The 22,545-nt window shown below is 45.5% G+C and overlaps 2 protein-coding genes across 2 annotated transcripts; one reads left to right on the top strand and one right to left on the bottom strand.

Moving 5' to 3' along the window:
• Positions 1–10,275: 10,275 nt before the first annotated feature.
• LOC124671435 lies at positions 10,276–13,149 on the top strand. The gene is made up of 11 exons (XM_047207806.1): positions 10,276–10,371; positions 10,458–10,655; positions 10,812–11,000; positions 11,873–11,980; positions 12,059–12,100; positions 12,187–12,282; positions 12,377–12,466; positions 12,591–12,707; positions 12,816–12,845; positions 12,922–12,993; positions 13,069–13,149. Exons 1-11 carry the CDS (start codon positions 10,276–10,278, stop codon positions 13,147–13,149), a joined length of 1,119 nt encoding a protein of 372 aa, XP_047063762.1.
• A 5,285-nt stretch (positions 13,150–18,434) lies between these two features.
• On the bottom strand, positions 18,435–18,924 carry LOC124672133 (FCS-Like Zinc finger 1-like). The gene is made up of 2 exons (XM_047208407.1): positions 18,770–18,924; positions 18,435–18,684 (listed from the first exon to the last, which is right to left on the bottom strand). The coding sequence occupies exons 1-2, from the start codon at positions 18,922–18,924 to the stop codon at positions 18,435–18,437; spliced, it is 405 nt and encodes a 134-aa protein (XP_047064363.1).
• Between the last annotated feature and the right edge of the window lie 3,621 nt (positions 18,925–22,545).

Below are 22,545 nucleotides of genomic sequence, written 5' to 3'. Positions count from 1 at the left end.
GAGCTAGTGCACACACACATTATTAGAGGCACACGCGCCTTTGCGCATAAAGTACATGTGTATATATATAAGTGTGTTTCTTGGCCACCAACGATATATAGATCTAGAGAGAGATTGCAATATATTTAGGGTTTTGGGTTTAGGGTTTATTAGGGTCTAGGGTTAGGGTTTAGTGTTTAGTGTTTAGGGTTTAGGGTTTAGGGTTTAGGGTTTAGTGTTTAGGGTGTTTAGGGTGTACGTTTAAGGTATAATTAGGGATCATGGATTAGGGTTTTAGGGTTTAAGGTTTAGGGATCATCGATCGAGCTAGTGCACACACACATTATTAGAGGCACCCGCGCCTTTGCGCATAAAGTGCATGCGTATATATATATAATAAGTGTGTTTCTTGGCCACCAACGATATATATAGATCGAGAGAGAGATTGAAATATATATATATATATCCCCAAGAATATGTTCAGATATATATTGAGATATATATATGCACGAATGATATGTGCATGGTATGCCATGCGCGCATGCACACTAATTGTATATATATTATGAGGCAACTTAATCAAATGTGTTTTCATTCGAGAGAACTTGTCAAGATTCAAGTTAATTAATTTATCGGCGCTAATTATTTGGTCGCGTGCTTGATGCGCAATTAAGTGTCGTTGGCCTATATATATATATGTAGTGTTTAATTAGGGTTTAGGTTTTAGGGTTAGCTAGCTAGGGTTTTAGGGTTAGGGTTAGGGTTAATTAGGGTTTAGGGTCTAGGGTTTAGAGTTTAGGTTTAGTACGTGTTTAGGGTTTAGGGTCTAGGGTTAGGGTTTAGGGTTTAGTGTTTAGGGTTTAGGGTTTAGGGTCTAGGGTTTAGGGTTTAGTGTTTAGGGTGTTTAGGGTGTACGGTTAGGGTATAATTAGGGATTAGGGTTTTAGGGTTTAAGGTTTAGGGATCATCGATCGAGTGCACACACACATTAATTATTAGAGGCACCCACGCCTTTGCGCATAAAGTGCATGCGTATATATATAAGTAAGTTTCTTGGCCACCAACGATATATAGATCTAGAGAGAGATTGAAATATATTTAGGGTTTATGGTTTAGGGTTTAGGGTTCAGGGTCAAGGGTTGGGGTTTAGGGTTTAGGGTCTAGTGTTTAGGGTTTAGGGTATAGGGAGTAGTGTTTAGGGTTTAGGGTCTAGGGTTTAGTGTTTAGGGTGTTTAGGGTGTATGTTTAGGGTATAATTAGGGATTAGGGTTTTAGGGTTTAAGGTTTAGGGATCATCGATCGAGTGCACACACACATTATTAGAGGCACCCGCGCCTTTGCGCATAAAGTGCATGCGTATATATATATAAGTGTGTTTCTTGTCCACCAACGATATATAGATCGAGAGATAGAGATTGAAATCCCCAAGAATATGTTCAAATATACGCACACACATGAATTATTAGAGGCACCCGCGCCTTTGCGCATAAAGTGCATGCATATGTGTGTTGTTCGGCCACCAACGATAGATCGAGAGAGATAGATAGATTGAAATCCCCAAGAATTAGAGGACCCCTTGCACAAGTGTTGGCCATCTATATATAATATGAATCCCAATAATGTTCATACATGATAGGGCATATGTGTGAAGCAATTTTTTTCGAGAACTTGTAAAGATTCAAATTTATCTGTGCTAATGGAAACTAGTGCACATTAGAGGACCCCCTTGCACACGTGTTGGCCATCTATGTATAGTTTGAATCCAAATAATGTTCATACATGATAGGCTATATGTGAATCAATTTTTTCTTCCAAGAACTTGTCAAGATTCAAATTTATCGGTGCTAATGGAAACTAGTGCGCACTAGACGAGCCCCTTGCGCAAGTGCTGGCCATTACATATAGTTTAAAACTCAAGAATGTTCATACATGATAGGCCATATGTGCAAAGGAATTTTTTTCCCGTGAACTTGTCAAAATTCAAGTTTATCGGTGCAAATGGAAACTAGTCCAAAAAATTACATAGAGGTCCAAGAGAACTAGACAATAACTAATAGGACCTGCAACTTTACAAAAAGGACCCCAAAACATATAGAAGAAAATCAATCGAGTCCTTCTGGACCGCACATCAGATCTCTGCTCCGCATCCTTTCCAGCAACTCCGTCGCGGGGGACGCACCACTTGGGACGGTGTCGCCGGTAGGCGCCGGGACGAAGGAGAAGAAGGGCCTCGGCAACGGCACATTGGCTCTGAGAAGGGCCGCTGAAAGGCCAAGATGTTCACGGGCAAGACGGATGACGCCGTCGTATGCCCCGAGCTTGTGAACGTTAGCGGCTTGACTTCCCCATTGGCCGGATCCGAAGCACCGACCAAAGCAAGCCTCACCGTTAGCGCCATCACCTTGATGGCACCGGATCGGGGTTTGGCCGGCAAGATCCGCCGGATTCACCGTAGGCCGGATCCGAAGCCGATGACGAGATCCCCGACTCCATTGCGCCATTACTGCTCATGGGAAACACTTGGATCTAAGCTTACAACAACATGAACTCCCTCGGATCCAAATTAACCGACTCAACTTTGCTTATCTAAATATGGATGTATCCACACATGTTTTTACTCGAGATACATACACGTCTAAGGAAAGTTGAATCAATTAATTTAGTTCGGAGGGTGTACGATATACGGAGAGAAGTCGGCCTCGTCTCCGGCCGGCGAGGCTGCCGGAGAGAAGGGGGAGAGGAGCCAGGGGAGTGGGAGAGACTCGAGAGAGAAAGAGAAGAGGAAGAAATGAGAGCTCCTCGGGGAAGAACATTATTTTTGTCGTTACGCTCGTAGCTTGAAGCTGAAAATTTCAGGCCGCGCGCCAAATCATCCCGCCGCATCCATTCGAAAATCCCGTGACCGGTTTTACCCTTTTAACCCTGGTCCGGAATCTACAACCCACCAACCATGGAGGGCTCATTCGGTTACAATTGAATATCTTGCGTAGATCCCGAACCCTCCCCACAGGCCCACACCCACCCACTATTCGCCCATTCGCTCAAAAATACTCTCACACGCCAAAGCTGCGACTCTCTACGGTACTAGATGCCGCTCGCCGCCGGCATACTCCTCCACATCGTAGCCTTGATCGTGTTGGCTGTCCACCCACCTGATCCGCTCCCCGCCGCCCTCGCCACCGACGGATCTGCTTCACGCCGACCTCGCCACCGATGCTGCCACCGCCGACCTCGCCACCGACGGATCTACTTCACCGCCGACCTCATCCACGGCGTAGCAATCAACGCCTTTCTGTCGACGCACCGGATCCTCTCCAACGGAACCGTGTCTACTTCACCGCGCCCCCCTCCACAGAAGCCGATCTATTCCACCGACTACCTCGGCGCAGCGGCTGTATCAACTTCACCGAATCCCTTGCCAGCCAACCAGATCTGCTTCACTAACGCCCGCTTCTCTCGAAACAGGGTCGACTCATCGTCTCCCGCGTTCGCCGCCGCTGGAATGCAAGTTGCCGCCCCGTCCACCCCGCCGCAGCTTGGTTAGTACGCTGGCCCGTTAGATCGCGGTGTTTCTTTAGCCATGTTTTGTGTAGTTATTTGCAGATCTCATATGCCATTAAATTTCTTGATGTGTTACTTCGCATGAAGTTCGTTTAAATATTGTACGAGTACCAAAGCATTATCCGGTCGCTACCATCCTGTTCATTCTACTGACACCTGTGTGCATCCACATATTTATAGGGGACCCATTCATTTGCTGCTAACTTGTTTTTGTCTTGCATGCTATTCCTTTTATAGTCATGCTATGGGCATTTCCAATCTGGTTGTTCTTATACCACGTCATTAGCTCACCGCTAGCCGCTAGTCTGTTTTCTCGTGTCTCGCTATTCTCACTGCTGCTTTTATAATCATGCTATGTGCATTTCCAATCTGCTTGCTCTTATACCTCGTCTTTAGCTTATAGCTATTTTTTTCCATGAATGCTCATGTCGCACGGCTTGTATAGTTATTGCTTGCGTGCATGTCCGGTCTTTGTATTATCGTAGACTAACTTGTCAATGTTATTTTTCCTAGGGATTGATCATGCGAACCACTTATTAGAATATCCAACATTAACGGCGGGGACGCTAGGGAAGGTTGGAATCTGAGTTCTTGGTTGGTAACTTTGGCGAGTTTACTTCCGTTATTATCTATAACCTATATGCATTGTTCCTTATGCAAGAGATAAACACTTGGAACCCTGCCATAGCAATGCCATCCATGCTTTACTATGTTTACGCCTATTTGATATGCTTGTCTTGGAGCAAGCTGCGAAGGTGATTTGAACCCGACATTTGGTCATTCTTAATGCCGGTTTACTTTATGTGGAAAACCTTGGCATTACCCTACTCTAAATCTGAATGTCTGAAATTCGTATCTCATGCAAAGCAACACCTAGTTGGTTTTAATCGATATCCGGTAAATATTGGCTTATTCATTTGGCAGCTCAAGTTTTTTGTTATTTGAAACCAGTCGACTTGGTCTTAAATGTGATATCTAAACACGGATTAAGGACAATGGAGCGGGAGGATTAGCATTTCACTTGATGGCTGAACCTAAAATGACGGGCATGTCGACCACGACTAGTGCACGCAAGAGAAGGACCTGCAGCGAGCCGGTATGTTACGCTACATGCTTCGTTATCCGATCTCTACATTGCGTAATACATGTTTGAATAGTTAATTGTTGTAACTATTTTTGCAATATTACCAGAATACGGTTTTAGTGAAGCAGTCATCATTAGAAGATAGTCGCCAAAGCGACCCTGTGCAACATTATGATGTAAGTCAGCTTAGTACAAGTTCCATACATTGTCTTATTTATGCAACTTGTTATTATCTTATATCTACATTGCATAATAAATGTTTGAATAGTTCACTGTTGTAACTATGTTTGCAATATTACTAGAATGCACTTGTAATGAAGAAGTCCTTAGTAGAAGATAGAGCGCAAAAAAGGTTCCGGCGTGAGCCTATGCAATGAGATAATGTAAGTCTGCGCTTAGTACTTGTGACTATCTCATATCGACAATGCTTAATACATGTTTGCATAGTTCATCGTTTAACTCTTTTTGCATTATTATCGAATGCGGTTCGATGAAGCAATCTTCATTAGAAGAGAGGCCCACAAAAAGTTCGATCTTTGTTCCGATGCATCCTCTCATAGCCGTCAACCTAGACCATTCTTTTCATCAAACGAGTGAACATCTCAAGGCCGTACTTTATAAAAGACATGGTATTGCTTGCTTTAAGGTCCGTAGCTGATATGTTGACCAAGAGTACACAAGATTCAATCAAGGCGATTGCCAAATGTCAACGTGTTATTGATGATGCTAATAGAAGTCCTCAATGATTCTCTGTAATTTTTTTATTTGGGCACATCAATTGCCTTGTAATTTTCCTAGTTATTTTATTTGTGTATGTAATTGTGTGTATCATTGATATCGGATTTTAGGCTCATGAAATTTAATGCAAGTTGACTAGTCAAACAACCGGGGCCCTATAACAGATTGGGCCGGCCCATTAACGATGGTGTGGGACCCACTTTCATTTTGGGCCGGCTCACTTACTTACTTAGGCCGGCCCGTTAACGGAAAGTGGGACCCACTGTGCTTTTGGCCCGGCCACTGTCTTGTTGGGCCGGCCCACTTGCTACATGATGGACCCCACATACTAAATGGGCCGGCCCTTTAAGAGGAAAGTGGGACCCACCTGCGTTTTTGGCCCGGCCCACTAGCGTGTTGGGCCGGCCCACTTGCTATATGGTGGACCCCACATACTAAATGGGTCGGCCTTTTAACTGGAAAGTGGGACCCACCTGTGCTTTTGGCCCGGCCCACTATCTTGTTGGGCCGGCCCACTTGCTATATGGTGGACCCCACATACTAAATGGGCCGACCCTTTAACCGGAAAGTGGGACCCACTTGTGTTTTTGGCCCGGCCCACTATCTTGTTGGGCCGGCCCACTTGCTATATGGTGGACCCCACATACTAAATGGGCTGGCCCATTAACAGGAAAGTGGGACCCACCTGTGCTTTGGCCCGGCCCACTGGCTTGGTGGGCCGGCCCATTTGATCTAATGTGGGCCCCACGTACTAAATGGGCCGGCCCGGTAGCAGGCAAGTGGGACCCACATGCTAATTGGGCCGGCCCAATAACTTGTTGGGCCGGCCCACTTGCTTTAAGGTGGACCCCACTTGGTAAATGGGCCGGCCCGATAACATGAAAGTGGGTCCCACATGTTTTGTGGGCCGGCCCTTTTGCTCGTTGACCAGGTCAAACGAGTGCATTCGGCCGGCCCGCATGCTTAGTGGGCCGACCCATTAATGTTTTGACCAGATCAACCTTAGAGGTTAGGCCCGGCCCACGTAACTAATGGACCAGCCCGGCTATATAGTTGACCGGTCAAACTAAGTCAGCTGGCCCGGCCCGCAAACTTAATGGGCCGGCCCGCTTAAGACGTGGCGAGGCCTCGTGTGGGCCTACCATCTACCACGGGGTTTCGGCGGTTAACGCCGTTAGCCGCCGATTAACGGCGTACGCCACGTGTCGGTTGCATGACATCGGCGGTCAACGGGCTCCCGGAAACACTTACGCAACGGTCCAATTTTCCGTGGCGGAAGGGCGCCCAAGCGCGACGGACCGAAAAAATCGTCGTAGGACTTTGCCTGACGCAGTTTCGACAACAGAACCCATATCGTCGGGTTAGGCCCATAGGCGACAAAAAATACCCCTTAGCGGACGATTTTGAGACGTTGTCTATCAGAAATTTTTTTGTAGTGTCAAATTCTTAGGGTTTATGATCATTACTCAATTTATAACGATCAAGGTTTGGCTTCCTAAATTATCTCCCATGAATTAGTTTCTCACTTCTAAGGTCAAGTGTTGTCTTGATCAACTAGGATATAGAACTTCTTTTATAGTTTCTGGAATGGACATGGTTATGGTTGTCTCAATAGTTCATATCCCAGGAGAATACCTGAGATAATTACTTAGGGTTCTTTCCAAGGTATGATGATATAATCATCAGGATATATGGATAGTTCTCTTCTTCATATCCAAGTGTGTTGCCTCAACTAACTTGAGTTCTCTCATATAAGAATGGTTTATTCTATATAAGAATGGTTTATTCTAAAGTTTATGGTGTACTCACATAATCTCTTTAGGGATCTAGGCTAAAACTCCACTTGGCTATCTTGGTTGGATTAATATCCTCCTTACTTTATCAATTCATGGATATGGTATTATTCCATGTGATATTAGGTTATCTCACCACTCCAAGGGAAAATGGTTGACAACCTAATACTTTAGTTCAATGCATGGATGGTCCCTCTCATTTGGAAAGGATTGTATTACTATCCTATGGTTAGGCTCCATAGGGATTGATATGATCACCATTATATATGTCTCACATAATTGGTTTCTTTCTCTAAGGAATGTCTTGAATAATACTCTAGGGTTCCTCTTGAAGATAATGTTGTGATCATATGTATATTTATATCCAAGGTTTGCCTCAGGGTTTGTCATTGCTTCCCTAAATAAAATAGGACTCTCACCTCTTTAGGTTTGATGTAATAATTTGGAATAGAGAAGAATATATACTAATTGAGTGGATCTCCTTGTTATAATTCCAATTGTTGAAGTGGAATGAATACCATGAGGTTTCATGGTAGGATCATGGATAGTTTTAATACATGGAGAAGATAGTCAAGAATGGTTTCTCCATTTTATTGTTACTTGATTTCCAATTAAATGGATGTTCATATGTTATGGCAAGGAATATCATGTTGTGATCTTTAATAAGATCAAGTAGTTGATCCTTGATTAATAAGTTCTTGTGTTGATTTTAATTCCATTTGATCTAATCCCCTAGATCAAATTATCTCTACCCAAAACAAAGTTTTAAACAAAGTCACATTGAGGTTTATAGCGCTTGACTTGATGAGCTACTTCAATTCCACCAAGGTCAAGTGAAACTACGATTCATCGTGATTGTTTTACTTTAAAGCGCGAAAATTCCCCAGATTTTCTATGCATGAATGCAATGCACACATCTGTTTTCTCTATATTTGTAACCCCAATACCTGGGATATTACATGCATGTGGCCCACCAGAGTTAGGCCGTGACGGCGTTGTCAAGACTACGCCAACGACTGCCCTCGACATAGCCTTCTCCCCATATTTTTTTAACTACGCCGACGGCCACCCTCGACGTAGAGTTTGAATTTTTTTCTCCCTCCACGCACCCCTTGTGGACCGCCTTTTTAACTTTCAACTGAATGGTAGAAAATGATAAAAATTCAAAAAATAAAATCCTTCGAGATGTCCATATGTTATGTCATCTAGTTGCAAGAGAATTTAAAAAAAATTAATTTTAATTTTTTTTTTTGCAAAATTGCGTCATGTATCGATAAAACGGCTTTTCTGGTTGCATACGAAATAATTTTTTTTATAATACATCAAAATGATCGTGGGAAAAAGATACATCCTAATTCACCGGGACTTACGCGGTTAGCCAATTTTTAAATTCTCAAAATTCCAAATAAAAATATGAAAGCAGGAGGATTTTAGTTTTTCACAGCAATTCATGATTATATATATATTTTTTAACTAAATTAATAATTGCATCCTCGGTAGAGATTATTATTACTTAACAATTGATGTTTAGTTAAATAATTGTTTAAAATTTAGAATAATAAAGAGTTGTGATATCACGGTGTGAGGGTTAATAGGATTGATATCGTAATATTATCAGCAATGTTTCATGAAGAAGATGGAAGCTCAACCGAACGAAGATGTTAACCTTGCTAGAGGTGGAGGATGGGTGACTCGGGTGGGAAGTTTGACTACGAGGGGTAATTTGATCTAAATTTAAGTTTAGTTCAAATTAAAATGATGCATGTGGGAGATTAAAAAAGTTGGAAAAAATGATTTTTTTAAGTTAACAGACGGGACGGTGCAGCATGCGCCGAGGGCCTAGACGCTGACGACCACCGTCGGCGTGGCATGTGCCGAGGGTTTTCGGTCGTGTGCGTTGCGAGCCATTCCTGTAGTGAGGAGTGTTAAGCCGATGTGGGTGTGTATGGCGACAACGAGCCCGCATACCTCCGCGCCGTCGAGGCACAGAGGCACTTGATTTGGCAACGACGATCCTCCATTCCCTCGTCGCCGAGCACCTCGGGATCAGAAAGTCGGTTAGGGTTACATCTCGTAGTCCTATGTTAGGGTTAGGGTGGTGGTTTTGTTTGAACCACTGAAGTTGATCTTGTATGAAATCTAGCTCGTATGCATTATTTTCTTCAGAATTTGCAGTACAAATATAGTGTCCGCTGCAGAAGAAAATTTATACGGAAAACTCGTTTCGGATACCCAAAGGCCTTATTTGGTGCAAGAGTATTTCTGTGTATTAAGAGGTGTTTCATGGAGAGTTTTTGGTGAAAAATTACCTTCACAAAATACTCTTCATCTTCTTAATACTCATTATACTAGCGCGTGCAGCAGCTGATTGAAGGACGGTGCCAGCACTCTGCAGGTTTCGCGTGTGAACACACGCTGCTGTGGATGCATGTGGTGGATCCCGCCGTGATCGTGCTCAAATGTACAGCATGTGAACACAGCGCAGTACAGCATGCTCCTTCTCGTGTGAACACGGCGCTCAACTGCATGTGAACACGGCGCTCAACTGCATGCTTCTTCTCGTGTGAACACTGCTCAACTGCATGCTCCTTCTCGTGTGAACACGCGCTGGGCAGAGCAGGTTGCACTCAACTCTGCTAGGATGCGCATGAGTTCGCAGCGTTCGCCGAGTGTAAAAAACGCGAATGGTAGCTCGCGTTTTGATCCCCTTTTGACCCGACGTGTTTTAGGGTCAAAACTCAGTATTACTCCATTCAATATTCTTCAGCCAAACAGCTAGGTTAGCAGATTTGAGAGCACTTATTTAATTACACTGGGATTATACACCTAAAATCCGGTCAAAACTCCCTGGCCAAACAAGGCCAAAAGGACTTTTCCGGTATGGAAGTGCTCTAAGATCCGAAGAGAATAGAGTCACGGTCAAAAACGGAAAGAAGAGAAGACAAGAAATAGTTTCGGGAACGGTACGCTGGGTCGTGGAAGATAGGCCACATCAACGAAAGCCCACGGTCCAAACCCTAATGCCTCTGCGCTCAATCCGCTTTGCCTTTGTCCAATCCAGCCCAGCTCCGCAGCGAGTCGCGACCATGGCGAATCTCCCGTCTTCACCGCCGATCAGGGATGACGATTCCCGATCAGCTCGCGTTTCGGCCCTCGACTCACGCCGTCGTGCACCTCGACCCCGCCCATCCACTCGCGTCGGCGATCCCACATCAGGTCGCCTTCGGACTAATGACTCGCGTCGTCCTGCGACATCCTTCCGTGTTTCCGGCTCTTCTAAGCCCTGCGCTCCTGCCAACAAGGAGCTAGAAGAAGCGGACAACGAAATCCAAAGGCTGAACGAGTTGCGTTTGGGAGAAGATATCAGCTACGAGGAGTACTCGGGTTACCTTAGGCAGTTGCGCAGCAAGCCTGATGTCGACACTTGTACCAAACTGGATGCTGTTCAGCTCAAGGAGCTTAACGCCCGCCATGCGTTGTATCGCAGCAAGTGTTACCAGGTTCGATACTTCGATCCGTAGTCTCATCATCCGGCGTTGCATTTCAGTTATTCCTTCTACTATTACGTCACTTTGTTCTATGTTGCCTATGCTGGTTTAATTTGGTATAGGTACCTTGTTTATACTTAATTAAATCTTGTTGTTTGTACTTTGTAGTTGTCACAACAAGCGCCCAAACACAAGATTTACTATGAGAAATGGAGAGACTGTCGCCACCGTGACTATCTTGAGGAGAGATTTTGTAAGTGCTGCGAGGAGGATAGCAAATTAGATTGGTATTTCCACCCTGATTACTGCAAACTAGCTGGCCTGGAGGACTACCAACGGCTCGTCCCTCGAAATTATGTACGTATATGTTTTTTTTAGTTGGGGCAAGATGTATGCATAAATTTATATTTTGCTGTGCCAGTATGACAAGCCAATTAATGTTTACTCAGTCACTGCCCACTAAAACGACATAATGTTGGTAAATCCCTGCGCCGGAGGGAACTTCTCGATGCTTTTCACATCCGCCTTAATTTTGATAATGCTCAGCTCCTCTAGGATTTGCAAGTCCAACTCATCTACATTTTCCAATTAGAGAACCTACTTCACAGGTTCTTTCAATTGCTTTTTTTGGCACTCCTTCAGTTCTTGACCATGTTGGTACAGGCTCGGTTCAACAATAAAAAAAATCACTTCCGTGTCTCAGTTTCAACATGATGAACACTGAATAAGCATTAGTGCCTTTGAGATTGAATTCCTCAAATTAAACAAGCATATCTAGTTTGCCAGTAGATGGAAACTGCACCACAAAATATTTCCTTTGGCCACAACTTTCAGAGACCGATTTGAATTCCAAATAAAATGCATCGTGAATCCGCCCAAAAGCGAAGCAGAAGTAAGGTTCCAGACACTACTAAGATCAAACCAATTTTGGAAGCCATTTTTACTCACTGCTCAGTTTTTGCGTGTTGAGCTACAAATAAACTTAGCTCAGGAGGGCCTAAACATACAACCCACATCACTGATTTCAGCTGGTTGGGCCAGACTGATCTAGTGATCGTGGTAGTCTTCCCACAAATCAAAATCATCACTTGGATCGGATCTTCCACTCCTTTCAGTTGTGTCCTTCGTCGCACTTAATAATATACAATAAAAAACAACTGTTTGAGTTATCTGTTGTTTGATATTATATCTTTTCTATTGTTGACTTCCTGTCTTACATTCCGATATAGGGTGGTTATGAGTACGAACGTTGGGATCAGTACCACAGGTATTGTCATAGCTATGAGATTGAACAAGAATATATCAAATATTGTGAAGAACTGTCAAAGAAACTTAAGGTATGCACCATAGATATGATAAGGTTACTCAGATGTCGATATTTTTTTGTATTAACACAATAAATTATCTCGATACAGTGGATGGAAGCTTATGTGCCAAACAAGTCTCCATCTATTAAGGTATGTCTCACTACACTAAAATCATAGAGGAGTGCCAACATGTCAATGATATATACTGTAGCACCATGATAATTCCTTTTTTTCAGTGGGGAAGAATTTTAACAAGAGGAGCTTACCAAGCAATCAAGATCGCTACCGACTTCTCCATGATGACTGGGAATTTAGCCTTTCCTGGCTTCTACGTAGGTTCCCTTACACACTCATGTTAATCTAAGGTAGGTTTTTAATATTTAGAAGTTAAAAAATAATAATACTAGCTGCATTCTTTTGATTCAGGAATGGTTTGATAGCATGACGTTTGATGTTTGTTACTACAACGAGTTAGATGGCGTTTTCTACGAGATTTGGAAGCGGTACACTAATGAGGTTAGCACTGTACCCCAGTCTTCTGAACAGATAAGCAAGGATTGAATGGTGGTATCTCTAGTGTTTTGATGATGCTTATAAAGTTATAATACATGTTCTATTTCTTCCTTTGAACGATTTTCAGAGGACATTCAGAGATTCTTTGGATGAAGTATATAAACTTAATAGGTTCCCGTTACGCCAACACATAATGAGAGCTGCGCTGGAGAATGACACATTATGCTCCGACTTGGAAGAGGAGGTAAATTTTTTCTCTTTGCAGATGTTTCGCAAATTCAACCTATTGTTTTTTTTATCATGGTTATAGGTGTTTCACATGCTTATGTTTTTCACACCTTTTTCTTTTCAGTTTCTTTCTTGCACAACTTGCCTCAAGGAAGTAAGTACCGTTCACACTCTTTAATGGGATCCATCCGAATAATTGTTCTCGTGTCTGATGCCATACCTGACTGTAGTTTGCAGAGGATAAATCCCAGATTACAGAGGACAAAGCCCGCGAGTTGATTGCAGAAGCACTTAGAAAGGAGGTATTTTATTGTACAATTGCATCTCCATACATTTTCCAACAATAGTTTACTTTACTGAAGATTCTCTTTTTTCAGACGCCAAAACCAAAGTTTTATGAGGACTATTGTAGAAAGAAGATTGATATTGCCAGAGCTATTGGATTAATTTCAAGATAGATATACAGGCGGGCTTATAGCGTTAGATGCATAACAATAAGATGCCAGCAGCCATTTGTGAGATCTTGTATATACTGAAATGAATGATGTACTCGTTGCTACTAAACTAGCTAATTTTGCTAATTTACTTTCCTATATGTATAGAGTTTGGGTGTAAGGGTAGACTTTTACGCGTGATGCATTGAAAGTATCTTGTACAGAGTTTAAGTGTACAGTTTGCTGGTTGTTGAATGACTGTCCTGGTCCGCTCCAATGTCTTAATAAAGGAAAAGGCTGGTGTTCCCCCGGGGGATCAGCCTTCTTTTCCTCCACCTCCATCGCGTGCCACGCGTCCGTTTTCTGGGGACAGCGATGCTAGCTAGTGGGGTCCACCACAATGCCATATCCCCTCCCCCGATTCACCTCCTCCACTCATTCAGTCATCCCCCAACGCCTTCTTCCTTATCCTTCCCCAAATTCAACGGCACCACCACCCACTGCCATGGCTTTCCTCCATCGAAATTACCAGGCGCTCTGTTGCTAACTCCTAGTCGTTGCAAGCCGCCGCCCGACGCCGCCATAGATTTCTCCACCATAGCTCCAAGGCGCGTCGCCGCCCGACGTCGCCCCATTACCAGTACTTGCATCTATCGGTCCGCTTCCCTCCACAGTTCCGTAGAAGCTCTGCTCGGCCGCCACACCCTCGCCGCCTCCCCCGACCTCCTCCCTCTTGGCGCCGCCGCACCCTCTCCCGCCACCAGGCCGAGCTCCGGCTCCACTGCGCGTGGTCGCCGTGCTTTCCCGACCTCCTCCCCTCAAGCCGCCGCGCCCTAGTCTGCGCCCACGACGGTCGAGCTCCGCCTCTACTACGCGCGGCAGCCACGACGCCGCCTCCCAATCGCCCGCGTGGATCCCTTGTCCGCTGCCGAGGGAACAGCGGGGCTGCTACCATGGTGGCGGGGGTTGCTGCCAGCGGCGGCCAACCCTGCTCCAATCGGCGACCGGCGTTGCTCCAATGGGTGGCCGTCGTTGCTCCGATGAGTGGCCAGGCTTGCTACGATCGACGACCGCCGTTGCTACAAAGGACGGCGGGTCTTGCTACAATTGCCGCACGGCCTTGCTACATGAGCAGCCGGCGGGTGTCCAGGCTTGCTACAATCGACGACTACCATCGCTACAAATGGTGGCCGGTCTTGCTACAGGGGCAGCCGGGGCGTTGCTACAATGGCACGGCCGGCTTGCTGCCAGCGGCTGCCGTCGTTGCTACCAAGGCGCATCCAGGCTAGTACCAACTGCCACCAGGGACGGGGAGCAGATGCTGGCAGCGGCGTCGCCATCTGCTACAAGTCACCGGCAGCGCCTATTTCTCCTACAAGGGCGGCAGCGTCTGCTACAACAGGCCATAGCCCCTGCTACAAAGCGTGGCGTCGTCTGCTACAAGCGGCGGCGGCGATGTGCTACAAGCGACGGACGGCGGCGGTGGTTGCTGCAAATGGTGGCGGCCGTTGCTACAAGGAGTCCAGCAAGGCCGTCGGTGACGGGGGTTGCTGCACAAGGAGGCCAGCAAGGATATCGACGGCGGTTGCTGCAAGGAGGCTAGCGGCCGTTGCTACAAGGAGGCTGGCGGCCGTTGCTACAAGGAGGCCATCGGCGCCTCGGCGGCGGTGGTTGCTACACACCTGGTGCCACCATCTGCAAGGAGGCCGGCGAGGTTGACGGCGGGGATACCACATGCCGGCGGCGAAGCTACATGTTCAGGATGACGGTGGTGCACGTGAGCGGCCGTGGTGCAGCTGAAGCGCGCGGTGGTGCTGCCGGACCTGGCAGCGCTTCTGGTGACGCGGGGTGGGTCGTGCGTCAGGGAGATGAGGGGAATTTTTCCTTGTGCTCTTTTTTTTTTCCTCTGCGCGGGACGGTTGACTTGATCAGAAGATCGCTAAGATCCCCATCGAATGGCTGGCGACCCGGGGGATCGGGGATTTGATCCCCCGGGGACGCTCAGCGCTGCCCCTTAATAAATGCCCAGTTCCAACAAAAAAAGGCATATTAATATATTATAAATAGACGTATGCAATTTGTCTAAATCTAAATGTATATCTAGATGCTATTTAGTGTCTAGATATATCTAGATTTAGACAAATCTCAGACATCTATTTATAGACGGAGGGAGTATCAAAAATCTATGTCTTGTACCAATAATATTACAGATATTGACATTTCCTTCGATTGACCTGGGCATCGCCGGTGCCTACCCTCCAACATGCTCTTGCAATGGAGACCCTCGAGGACCCAGGGTCCCATGCACTCGAGTTACCTGACACGCACCGGTATCAATTGGGGACAACCTAAGCACCGTCCAACTTTTTTTTTCTCGAACACATGCTAAAGCATGCGTCTAGCATGCGTCATTATATATTAGAAGAAAACCGTCGAGAAAACGGGAGCAAACAGGAGGTAGCAGAGCTATAACAGGAAAAGAAAGGAAAAAAAAAACAAAACTATATAGGACTAACTTTGTTAGCCACTCTCTTTCACTCAGGATTCAACATGGGGGGGTCTAGCGTGTAAGGGTAGTCTAAGCGAGTGTACTGGATGGGGAGTAAGTAATACTCACCGATCAAATAATATAGGTACATTACTTAACCGGGATCAGGGTGTCCCTCAATGTGTTTACATCGGCCGAATGCATGCATCTACCTATGATGGATCGGTTTTCATGCTTTTCAACCACTAGCAGTGTGAACAAACACTATCTGCCTAAATTCTGAATCAAGGCAGTTTAGCTCGACAGTTTAACCTAGTTATGATCCAGCGAAAGGCTAGAGAGGTTCGAATCCCCTGTATTCCGAAATCTGAAGGTCAGCTTCCATGAGAATTAACCAGCTCCAAAAGAAGAGGGTTTCAAAACTTTTCTTTTTAGGAGCCAGCCACCAACTCCACAAGAGGCTAATCTTGCTGCTGCTGAACGGCTTGGGCTTAGTGCAGTACTGTCAGGCCATATAATTAACCCTAAACCCACTCAGAGCTTTCATCATCAAATCACCTGCCTTTTCGACAATATATAAGAGTAATAAAAACATTAACCTGCTAATCACGAGTTCTGAACATTTGGACAATCTGTACCATGGTTTAGGTGATCGACCGCTTCGGTACGGAGATATATAACTAAGTGTGACTGCAGCAGTACATACATAATCTAAAATCCACCACACGCCAGCAATTTGGCAGGATTCACATACCGACGCCGCGCCCGTCTATGTTAACCGCCTCCTCCGTTTTGTGATCGTATGCCTCCCCAACGACCAGCAGATCCTGGTACAATCAGCAAGATTGTTCACTCTCCATTAAGAATGGCAGCACTAAATTACAACTATATATATGATGTGCTTCCCCCACAAAAATAAAAGTTACTCCGATGTGAATACCGCACCCTATCCGTTCGTTAACAAATGTTAAACCTCCTTTCCCAGCAAAGGTGGACAAATTATTGGTGATGTACGGGGCATTAGTTAAGTGGAGTAGGTTTTGGTGGTATATATCCTGATGGTCACCTTTGTACGCAGCACCACTAGTAGTTAATCTCTCAGCTAGAAGCTAGTGCCAACCTAACGTTAAGAAATTTGCGATCGTAGCATGGACCTGGCTAGCTAGCAGCCGGGGGTGGGTAAAATAACGGAAAGTTGACTCCGATAGTTGGTTCCCCGGATTCCAGCCAGCGCGCAGTTCACGTTGGGGAGACAGAGACACGCAGTGCAGGTGGACGGACCCCGTAAAATCCCACGGCTACATCATTGGCATTTCTTTATACCTCGATCTGGTCTACTAGTACTAGCTAACTAATTTCTTAGGTGATGGTGGAATTCCTACGTTCCTACACATCTTTTGAAGTTATAGGTGCAATAAAAACGGACCTGCTGCCAGCACAGGCATATGAAACTCCTCGCGCGAATATACATCCTTTTCTAGGTAGGTGTTTCAGCGTTTGCATAAATCTTGCTAGCTAGGTTCCACTGAGAGTCAACTTCTACCGTCCAAGAGAAAATAAAAAATCTCCGTGAAAACGGTAGTATATAGGAAAAGCAAGATCAGCGTGTGGGGGAAGAGATCCGGGGCTGAAATGCTCAATTCTTCACAAATCACAAGAATATGCACTACCTGTTCTTGTCGGACCCGGCAAAGAAGATGCCGGAAAACCAGGCCAGAAATCTCGCATAAGATCTATGGGTTAGATTGCATTCGTTACAATATTGACGGCCATCCAATCCGATGCATCTATCTAAGATGACTTTTAAAAGAAGCTAAACCGGCATAGTTTGTGTTTTCCTTTGGGTCGCTGACTCTCTTGGCCATCCGCTTTTGATTCGTTTTGCGATACTTTTTTTTTTGCGTATTAATCAAGGATTTTTTTGCGATACTTTATTATTCCTTGATTGAGCTAATCTTCATATAGTATCGAAGATCACCTTTGTGAGCAAGTATGCAGATTAAAATACGCCTCTGATCGTCATCCATGAGGTTGCACTGGACTGTAAAATCCTTGATTTGAGTATTTCAGGTTGATATGGTGTGTAGAAGTTGTCTGTGTGACCTACATGCATCACTGCACGTTGTGGTACTGTCGAAAAAAGCCGGTGATTTGAGAAATGACGTACTCGGCGCTGCTACACCGTTCATAAGCCGGAAGTTCTGAACCTACGATGCACCACCGCTCTGAAACCTGATTATTCTGTTCATTTTTTCCATTCCAGAAATTCGTAGTACGTTCATCGAATCCAAGGCTTAGTAGAGTAGTATATTCAGAAAAGTAGCAAGATCATCCACAGATAACATGATCCAGGTGCTCTCAAACCTTCAATGCAACACCAGTAGAACCTGATTAGTGATTATTCTGTCTCCGTTTTTCTATTGCGCAGAGCTATGTTCATCAAGGCTGAGAAAACTTGTAGCAAGTAATATATTCAGAAAATTTACAAGATTTACAAGTCATCTAGATCGTTTTGGTCCGGAAAATCAATTCCAATCCACAAAAGCAGAACAATAGCTAGCCAAGTTAATCTCGGGGAAGAAAAGTGGAGAGGGAGCCCATGCATCCATCCATGGCTCTGTCTCGTGGCTCTGAAGTTCTAACCTTGGGAAAATGCTAGAAACAAAACCGTCCAGCCGCCCGTGTACTGGTGTACGTACGTACACCACTAATGCAACCAGTTCCTAAACGTTCAAGGGGTCGCGTGTAGTCATAGACGGGTAGTGTGTGTCTCCGCGTTGGTCGCGGGTTGACAGCAGGAGCGCGGTTGGATCGGATCGGATCACACGCGCAACGCGGGGCTCCTCGCGGCGAACCCGGCGTCGTTCCACGGGGTGGCATTCACCATGGCCCTCTGGTGCTGGTGCTGGTGCTGACGGTGGTGGTGGTGATGGTGGTGGTGGTGGTGCCGGTGGTGCTCCTTCCGCGCCGACACGGCGTGCGCCGCCGCGTGCTTCTTCCGCCGGTGCCTCGCCCTGTCCACCTCGATCTGCTGCCGCCTGCACTCCTCGCTGCAGAACGGCGTGTCACCTCTGCACGCAGCAAGAATCTCACGTTTCCACCTGCAACTGAATCTCTGCTCGGCGAGGAAGACGAACGGAACGAAAATGGACGTGCCTGTACATGAAGATGTCGCCGGAGAGCGGCTTGGCGCAGAGGGAGCACTCCTCCAGGAAGTGGTGGCTCTGGGCGACGTCACCCTCGTGGACGTAGAACATGGACGACGGCGACGTTGGCTTCATGTTCGTGATGGCACCGCTCCCCTTCATCATGCTGCCTGCGGCGAGATACCGAGCGCCTTAGGCGGGCGAGAAGTGGGAGCAATGCCGCCGTGACATGGGCCACTAAATGTACGTCCAGGAGCTCGCCTGGCTTGCCGTCTTCCGGGGTGTGCAACAAATAGGGCACTGCCCAGCGCCATTATTAGCCAACGGCGAGCGATGAGAGGCTGTAATTTCGCAGCGGGCCGGAAAAGTACAATGCTATGAATAGGAGCGAAGGAGCGCGAGGAATCTAAGCTTTTCGTTTTTGTTGTGGTTTTGCTGCAGTTTCGTCTTCTTTGATGATGGAGAGGCCAAGCACACCTCCGTTTTCCTTGACATGGCAATGGTCATATGTGTTAGTGTTACATCAACACCCATATGAAGTTCAGACGAACACAAGATCTTACAAAATTTGGATCGTGTTAAAGATAATCACAAAGATTTTGACAATAAGGCTGTCCTTGGTTGCTGGTAAGTAACTAGGGTGCGCACGCGGGGAAGACTGCGGGGGAGACGTTGAAGGCAAGACAGCGGCAGTAGGTTTTGGCGGAGTGGACGAGGCGTCGGCCTTGGCGACTCTCCGGCGTGCTGTTCAGGGTGTGCGGATGACGGTGGCGTGGGCCCATCTATTGAGGTTTCACGAGGGAGTGGCGCCAATGTTCGCTTTCTTATCGGTGTCATTTGGACATGCCAAAATATAGATTTCCATAAAATTAATAATAGTGAGTAATTCATGGTGGATGCGATCAGAGATTTATAATGGCGGAGTGGTGTATTGGTTGTGACGAAGACTATGCGACATAGGTTATTCATGTCATCATGTGTGTCGGGTGTTGGCGACTTGCAGCAACAGCCTTGGCAAGAGGAGGTGACAGCACAAGTGGACTGCATTTTTTGTGGTGCTCCTTGAGTATAGAGTCGCGGTTTTCAATGGGAAAACCCAACGTCTAGACTTCATAGGTTATACATGTAAATAGCCTTTTTGAAGATATTATTTTGGAAACTTGACAGGATAAAACTCAAGATCTTTGATCGGACGACGATAATGGGTAAGCATTGTTTACTTCATGGAGGCGTTACTTCTGGAGAATCTCTTTTTTAGTCCGGATGTTGTCATTTGTGGTGGATAGAGTGTTTCGAGTTCTTCATTATCGCGAGTGGGTTTTTGTTTTTGTTTTCTCTCTTTTTTATATTTTCTTGGATGTATGTATGCATCCTTGATTTCTTTTAACATCTTGTTGGTGCATAGGTTGGGTGTAATTTCTATCTAAGCGATATTGATATATTCTCTTTATAAAAAAATAAACTAGGCCTACTCATTCAACCTTTATCCCATGTAGGCAAATTTTAGATGGTGTAGTAGTCTTGCATGATTTGATAAATAAAAAATAAAAAAATCTAGAAGTGTCATAAAGCTTGATTTTGAGAAAGCATTGTGACAAGATCCATTGGAGCTTTCTTGTTGAGATCTTGAGAAAAAAGGTTTTAGTGAACTCTTTATTTCCTCTATTAAATAAGTAGTGGGTAGGTGTATATCAATATAAATGGTGAAAATAGTGCTTACTTTAGAATATATATATAAGGGATTGAGGCAAGTTGACCCCTTGTCTCCCTTTCTTTTCAATTTGGTAAGGGATTGTCTTCAAGAGATGCTTAATGATGAAAGACTAGACATGTCAAAGGTTTAGCCCAATAACTGATTGCAAGTAGGGTTTCTCATCAGCAATTTGGTAAGGGGCTCCCCGTTAGTCACATAAGATTTTTCCAACGGAGCAAAATTTTGTGGCTTAGAAAGTTGATAAAAGATTAGAAACTTGTATCAATAAAAGCGTCTTCTGTGCTAGCTCCATGTTGATTGATTTTTGTCCTGATAGTATTCTTACTTATGTAATGGGTCTTTACTTTATTTCAGAAGGGAATATGATGGATATAGCTAGAAATTGAATTTTCTAGGAAGGAGTGGGAGAAAAAATACCATATGGTGAAATGGGAGAAAATGAGCATATGCCTAAGGATTTTGACGGTTTTAGCTTTATAGATACAAGAATCACAACTATTTTCTTCCTCGGAAAATGGTGCTCAAAATTTAATTTTTCAATTTATTAGAAATAAATACATTGGGCTAATGTTTTCAAATGTAGTGAGTTGGGTAGATTTCAGTTTTAGATAGGATTATATAAGATAAATGAGTGGTTTAAATTGGGGTCTAGTTATTTGTGCATAACGGTATGAAAGTTTTATTTTGGATTAATGTGTGGCTGGGGAAATGTCCTTTGAAAATAATATTTTATGCAATCTTTGTGTAAGGGTATTTTACCCTTATCCATTATTTTGGTATCTATGACACCGTGCTAGAGTATTTGGACTAATACATGTCTACAAGATGACTTTCAGGTATTAGCCAAAGAGGTATGATGGTGTAGCAGTGGAACAAAAGGCAACGGGAGACCCCCCCAATTCGACGAAAAATCAGCAGGTTTTTCAGAGCCTGGCCGGTCACAGATCCGGTCGGACCGGCCCTGGCACCGGACAGCCCGGTCGCCAACCGGACCCTCAACCGGTGCCATCCGGGCAAGTTCCAGTAAAGAAGGCGAGCCCTCCGGTCTGCGTCCGGTCACCAGCCCGGTTTAGGACCGGCTGCTCGGTCCATGGCCCGGTCCGACCGGGCACTGCACCGAGCGGCCCGGCCGCCAACCGGACTTCGCGCTCGTGACATCCGGCGCCATCCGAGAAGCTCGAAGCCTGCCCGGTCAAGACCCGGTCCCAGCTCCGGTTGGAAACCGGCCGGCCCGGTCCGTGGCCCGGTCTCGACCGGGCTGTGGACCGGCTCGTCCGGCGCCAAATCCGGTCAACCGGGTTTCTCGACGAATCTGCTGATGTGGCAAGTGACCAACGGCCAGTTTTTGAAGAACACTATAAATACCCCTTCTTCTACCTTGGAAGGGTTAGGCACTACACTACAAGCTGTTCTTGAGCTCTCTCTCTCTTACTCCATTGCTAGAAACACCAAAAGCCTCGCATCTCCCTCCTCCTCCACCCAAACTCAAATCCCTCCGGGAATCATTAGAGGAGGACCCGATCTACCGTTCTACCAAGCCAAATCTCATTCCCCCTTGTATTCATTGAGAAGCTTGCTTCCTAGGGTTCCTTGGAATCCCTAGGTAGGCAAGAGGAGTCCGAAGCATCCGGGCTGTGGATTTGCTCCGGCAAGATTGTGAAGGTTTGGAGGCTACCTCAAAGTCTACCACAAGTGAGTGAGCTATTCCTTCGTGGGATAGGCTCCGGAGAATAGGGTGAGCCTTCGTGGCGCGGGGAATCCTTCGTGGGACCTCCACTCCTCCAAACGTGACGTACCTTGTTGCAAAGCAAGGGAACACGGGAATACATCCTCGTCTCCGCGTGCTATCGGTTATCTCTAACCGAACTCCTTACTTGTGATTTAACTCGCTCGTGAGAGCCTTCGTGCTCGAGTTAGTTGTATCCTCATATAGGTTGCTTCACCTAGTTTGCATTAGGCTCATCTTTATATTCCGCAAAGCCTAATATTGCAAAGAAAGAATTAAAATTTGTAGAAACCTATTCACCCCCCTCTAGGTTTACCATCTCCATACTTTCAATTGGTATCGAGCC

Source organism: Lolium rigidum, chromosome 7 (assembly GCF_022539505.1).
Source record: "Lolium rigidum isolate FL_2022 chromosome 7, APGP_CSIRO_Lrig_0.1, whole genome shotgun sequence".
Lineage (NCBI taxonomy): Eukaryota > Viridiplantae > Streptophyta > Magnoliopsida > Poales > Poaceae > Lolium > Lolium rigidum.
The sequence above is the reverse complement of the archived record's forward strand: the minus strand, read 5'-3'. Positions and strand labels throughout refer to the sequence as shown.

What these genes read in the sequence shown, in the direction of transcription:
- LOC124671435 (XM_047207806.1), top strand. Translation starts at nt 10,276, where the DNA reads ATGACGATTCCCGATCAGCTCGCGTTTCGGCCCTCGACTCACGCCGTC. An exon ending in GGCTCGTCCCTCGAAATTAT is followed by an intron (nt 11,001 to 11,872) that starts GTACGTATATGT and finishes ATTCCGATATAG; the next exon opens with GGTGGTTATGAGTACGAACG. An exon ending in ACAAGTCTCCATCTATTAAG is followed by an intron (nt 12,101 to 12,186) that starts GTATGTCTCACT and finishes CCTTTTTTTCAG; the next exon opens with TGGGGAAGAATTTTAACAAG.
- LOC124672133 (XM_047208407.1), bottom strand. Translation starts at nt 18,924, where the DNA reads ATGATGAAGGGGAGCGGTGCCATCACGAACATGAAGCCAACGTCGCCG. An exon ending in GGCGACATCTTCATGTACAG is followed by an intron (nt 18,685 to 18,769) that starts GCACGTCCATTT and finishes TGCTGCGTGCAG; the next exon opens with AGGTGACACGCCGTTCTGCA.